This window comes from Quercus suber, unplaced genomic scaffold, assembly GCF_002906115.3.
Source record: "Quercus suber isolate HL8 unplaced genomic scaffold, Cork oak 2.0 scaffold_14, whole genome shotgun sequence".
Lineage (NCBI taxonomy): Eukaryota > Viridiplantae > Streptophyta > Magnoliopsida > Fagales > Fagaceae > Quercus > Quercus suber.
The window spans coordinates 459376-465035 of NW_027069479.1; the positions used below are offsets into that span (position 1 = coordinate 459376).

At 35.7% G+C, this 5660-nt stretch overlaps 1 protein-coding gene across 1 annotated transcript; it reads right to left on the reverse strand.

The window, feature by feature from the left end:
- Positions 1 to 816: 816 nt before the first annotated feature.
- LOC112007420 (uncharacterized) lies at positions 817 to 5378 on the reverse strand. The gene is made up of 3 exons (XM_024039764.2): positions 4718 to 5378; positions 3134 to 3205; positions 817 to 1084 (listed from the first exon to the last, which is right to left on the reverse strand). Exons 1-3 carry the CDS (start codon positions 5279 to 5281, stop codon positions 1082 to 1084), a joined length of 639 nt encoding a protein of 212 aa, XP_023895532.1. The 5' UTR covers positions 5282 to 5378; the 3' UTR covers positions 817 to 1081.
- Positions 5379 to 5660: the final 282 nt, after the last annotated feature.

Below are 5660 nucleotides of genomic sequence, written 5' to 3' on the forward strand. Positions count from 1 at the left end.
ATTTAATTTAATTTTTTTTTCTTGTTTTCATTTATGTCCTAGTGATTTGGGTTTGAGATCTTGGGCGGCTGGGTTTGTGATCTTGTGATGGTTATGAGTTCTTGGATGCTGGATTTGATTTGAGAAGAATTTGAAGAATAAGTTGTAAAATGAAGAACTAAGAACACTAAGAACATTAAGAAATTTTTTTTAATTAAAATTTTTAATTAAATTAAATTTAAGGTTTTTTTTAAATTTAATTTATTTTTTAAAATTTGCTAACATGGCTTTTTATAAAAAATTAATTAGCTGACGTGGCATTAAAAAAAAGCCAAATAATATTTTTTAATAATATTTTAATTGTTACATTAGCACCACGTCAGTTTCCGTCTGCCACCTAGGACTTTACCGTTAGGGCACTAACAGTAGGGACCAAAATAGAAACCGTTTTTAAGGATAGGGACTAAAAGCGGTAAAAATAAAATTTAGAGACTAAAATAGAAATTGCCTAAAAATGTAGAAACTAAAATGTGCTTTTCGCCATAATATTAATGAGTTACAAGACTCTTAATAACGAGAACTCTTTTATTAGACCCGTATAACATGAGCCACACATACCTCGCAGCCTAACACGTGCCCAACTGAAAATTCTCTTACAGGCCTGCCTCATGGAGCAGGCCCAATGGAATCGAACACAACCATCAGGCATGTCCAACAAGAAAGAGATAACAAGACTTAATTTGCTGAGGTTGTTTAATTTTTGTTTCTTAATCCACCCATCTGTAAAGTAAATGTTCTACTTATTACTGAGATTTTAGAAAAGGTCACACCATATCATAAAGAAACTGTATTTCATCTCTTCATATATATACAGGAGAAAAAGAGAGTTTGACAGAAGATCTGCTGGTTCAACACCCGGACTAAGACCAATACAAACCATACCACAAATGCTCTAAGAATAAACAGGGATCAAGTATTTGTATTCTTCACTTGGGTCCCAAGGCCTTCAATAATTTACCTCCAACACCTAACTCAATGTTCAGCTTCCATCTTGTCAATTGTCATTAAGAATTTCTGCAACGTTTATATAATATCTACCCCATCACTGCAAAAAACAAAAATCAGTAAATGGATTGCCAAAAGAAACCTTGATGCTTCAAAATATTAAAGATGTAACAAAAAAAATGGGGGGAAATCAACAATTATAGCTACAGTATTAGGACAATTACATGAGCTTAACCACTCCTCACATTTCATCTCATTTCTGGTTTGGTTTCCACTAGCCATGCACAGGAAACCACATTTCACACGGGCTGCATATTCTGGTAAATTGCTACCCTCTCTGTTGGGAAAGGATGGGTATGCATTAGCAATCAACATGGTTGTCAAAATTGGGATCCCATGTATGATTGGTGAGAGGGTCTCACGAATTGGATTATGTGGTTGGATTGAGGATTGTATTTTAAATAATCAATAAAATAAAAATAAAATAAAAAAAGAAAGAAGATAAATTTGACATGATTCCATGTTGCTAAGTATCAAATTAAATTATCTATAACAATCTAAAACTACAAATAGAGGAATAAAATTAGCTTTTATTTAATAAAAAAAGGAGTCTTTAAAGTTTTAAACACGCATGGGAGGAAGTGCGAAGAAGCTAGTAATTAATTTATACAATTGATGGAGCTTGAGTATTTTATTAATCATCCCAGGAGATGGAATTTCCTTCTCAGTGCGCAAAAGCTAATAAAACTCATTTAGCACTCTTTCAGTTTTGCAACCTTAAGTTCAGTTCAAGACCAACTCCAATTATGGTTGTTCAAGCTCAAGAATTATTCATGACAAACATAATCAAAATCCAAAGATGCTTTCAACTTTCAATTCATCAAATCTTAACATCTTTTAGCACCATAGACTCAACCTAATGGATGGGCAAAACTTGTAATATATTTATACTTTCATCACCTCTAATTTCAACTTTCAAATTGCTTAGTGTGCGTTTGGATTGAAATGAAAAATTAAAATTATTTCACTATTCAGCTTATTTTTGCTATTATTCATGGGCCCCACTGCACTTTTTAGCACTATCTATGAACCCTATTGTACTATTTTAACTAACTTTTACCTTTATCTATAGTACTTTCAGCAATAATTTTTCAGTTTCAGTAAAATAAGCGGTATCCAAATACACCCTTAATATAGGAACTTAAATATCATCTAGGGTAGCATATAGGTATCTATATAGCATCAGAAACAAGGAGGCAAATTTGCCTTTTGGGTAATTTGTAAGAAGCAGAATGGGTTTTCCTGTCAAATTGACCAAACAAATAAAAAAAAACAAAGGTGAAAGGTCCACCTACCAAGCTGGCTATCCACAATATCATATGATTCATATCACGTCAGTGACAAAATTCCAGTCCTCCAAATGTCAGCTCTCTTCTAAACCTAGTTTGATCCTTATTTTTCGTCAATGGATATCGAACAAAACAAACCCAATAGTAATATATCTGAACCTCCACCCCCCACCCCCTCCCAAAAGTCAGTTACCAAATATTTCTTAAACCCCTCTCTCAAACAATATCCCTTTCAAATCGGCAGTACTTCTGGTATATAATCATATAGATTGGCTTGGGATTGAGATCCTATGAGATTCTGCCCCAGTTTGCTGTACTAATGATGGTGCACTGATCAAGATCTATTTCTCATTCTATCCTACAATCTGGGTTGTGATTTTCATAACCATGTGCCTCAGTAGGAAACCAAACTGGATGATAGTTAATTTTGGAGCTGGAGGTAACTCAACTTCATCTATAGATGGAACTGGGCTTACCCTTTTTTTTATTGATAAGTTACCCATGCACCTGATGGGTCTTGATCCAACAACCTTACCCTCCGCCAAGCACTACTTATAAGGGGAGGAAGAGCCAGTTGAGCGAGAGCTCATTAGAATTGGACTGATCCTTTTAGCGTATAATTATAACATCAAGAACTGTGTTTCAGCTAGATTTAGTAAGCGTTTATACTTAGCGAGCACCAAATTTTCAATCTTGAAATCAAAAGCTAGTTTTGATATGACAGAAAAGTTTCCTTATGTGTGCAACTGAAACAGCAATTTTATATAATCTGCAATACGGTAAAGTAAGTAAAAGCTCACCTCAGGGTAGCAATCCTGGTGGACAATTGTCTGGTTGTTCGTATTTACATAAACCTCACAGGATACTCTTGCCTGATGAACATGTTGGAACACAGTTTAAACAAATGGAGAAAGAAGATGCATCATGTAACAGAATAAAGCTTGTAAGAGAATGTTATGGAATTATCAGAACAAAACTAAAATTTCCTTAACATACCCTTTCTTAATGCAGTGAGTGTCCTGCTGCTGTTTTGTAACATACTTAGTTATTGCAAAAAGCCACGCAATCACATACAAATATTTCCAAATAATCAATCTATAGATTCAGAGCTCAAGATTGTTTTCTTTACTTATGTGAACTGATGACTGGTTTATGTCAAGTAAAGCAAATAATGATAGTACATAACAAGGTAAAAGAGTAAATTTGCCAACTTATTTGATGCACATATCTAAATCAAATAAGGAGGGGATGGTGAGCCCTTCCTTCCTTTCTACACATTCAAACCATGCCAAGTTGCTAACTTCACATCCTCTCAGCTAGACCATTGTTAACCAGTACTCTCTATATATATTATTGAATCTTCTATCCAAAAAAGGAAAAACTCTATTATGATCTTTCTCTCATTCACCATTATATCCATAAGTATACGACATTTTCAACGATAATTGGTACTCATCTTCGCAAGACACAAACCATTAAACAGAGCTCACTTTTAGAATCCCCCTTCCCCATCCTTCTCATTTTCCATATATTTTTTTTCGATATTTCTTTTAAAACAAAAAATTCCATCCTAGTTTGTTAATTAGTTAGGAAGGTGATGAACATGAAACTCTATAAACATATCACCAATCCAGCCACTCCTCTCTAAGTCCATGCACGTCCACCACAATATTTCCATCTTTGTAAATTGACCCAACCAATTAGCAGATAGCATTACGCTTTCTAAGCCCTCATATGCCAACTACTAATCAGAGCAACTACAACACCATGATCTCTTTTAGACCTTTTAATAAACCTCGAAGCCTTATATAACATATTTCTTTAGAAGCACTTAGTGAGCACACCTGGTGTAAATGAGGTTTCTCCTCCATATCATTACAAGTTATTAATTATAATTTCAAATAAAAGCATTTGAGATCCTCATTGATTTGTAGTTTGTACCTTGTTTGAGTGGTCTGCTTGGGGATTTACACATTACACTTCCACTTTTTGAGTTTCACAACTCTCTTAGTTTTTCTGGTTAATTCTAGTAATTCTTTTAGATACTTTGTGTTCATCATTGTGAATATGGAGCAATTCTTTTCAATAAAACTTCATCACTTATCAGGAAAAAAAAAAAAAAATCCTAGCAATTTAATCTCTATTCATTCTAACAACACCAATGCCTCTCCTTGACCACTCGAAACCCTAGATTCCGAATTTCCCTAGTTTTACCAAACCCTAGCCCCACCATGTAAGCATAAGTTAACTAATTAAAGCACAAGCACTCATTTAATCCAATCAAATCATACCACAAATCGAAAACAATGCCAACAAATGTAAAAATCAAATGCAATGCAACATTATTGAATTATGATGAGCAAGGTTCTATAATGTATATATACCTTGAGAGGAATTTTGAAGAAGAAGAACCCTAACACGCCATTGACTTGGGTATCAGTATCGAAAGGGATCACTCCCTTGGCCAAATCTTCAAGCAAGTAAAACACGTCGTGAATGACCTCAAACCCGTTGAGATCGAGCGTGGCATTCACGTACGACGAAGCTCCGGACCTGACGCGGCCACCTTGGGAGCTCACAAACCCTAGCTCTCTCCCTCTGTACCCCACCGACACGTCGAGGGAATCGTAGTCGAGCGAGAAGAGGTCAGGGTTGTGGACCTTGACGGTGAGAGAGAACGAGAGGTCGAGAGTGAGTCCTAGGGACGAGTTGACTTTGATGCGGTTGAGTCTGAGTCGGGCGAGTTGGATGGTGGGGTCGTAGGGGTAGAGGAAATAGATGGAGAGGGAGAGGAGGAGGAGAGAGGTGGCGCCGATGAGGAATTTGCGGAGGAGAAGACAGCGTCGTGTTGGAGCGGGGTGGTATAGAGGGAGGAAGACGACGTTTTGGGCGGTGGGGTTGGGAGGAAGAGCGGAGTAGACAACGTAGTCGTTCTTTGTTGAAGCCATCGCTTTCGAATTCAATGACTGTCGAGGAGCTGGAGTATGGCCTATTAATTAATGGCGGAAGCCAAAGGAGCTGGAGTATGGCCTATTAATTGAAGCCAAATAGTCTATTAATTAAAGATAAAGACCACGAATTTTTTTTTTTTTTTTTTTTTTGATCACGAAATAGTCTATTAATTAGACTACACGCTTATAAATAGATTCTTTGCTGATTTTTTTTTTAGTGTCATCATTTTTTTTTTGTATATATTGTGGATTTTAGTTAATTCAATTTGTAAAGTTTCTAATAGTTGTATAAAAAATTTTGAGTTTAATCTCTGCTTACACCTAAAACTGATTGGTGTTTTGATTTGATAATAAAGAGCCATCATAGAAAACGGAT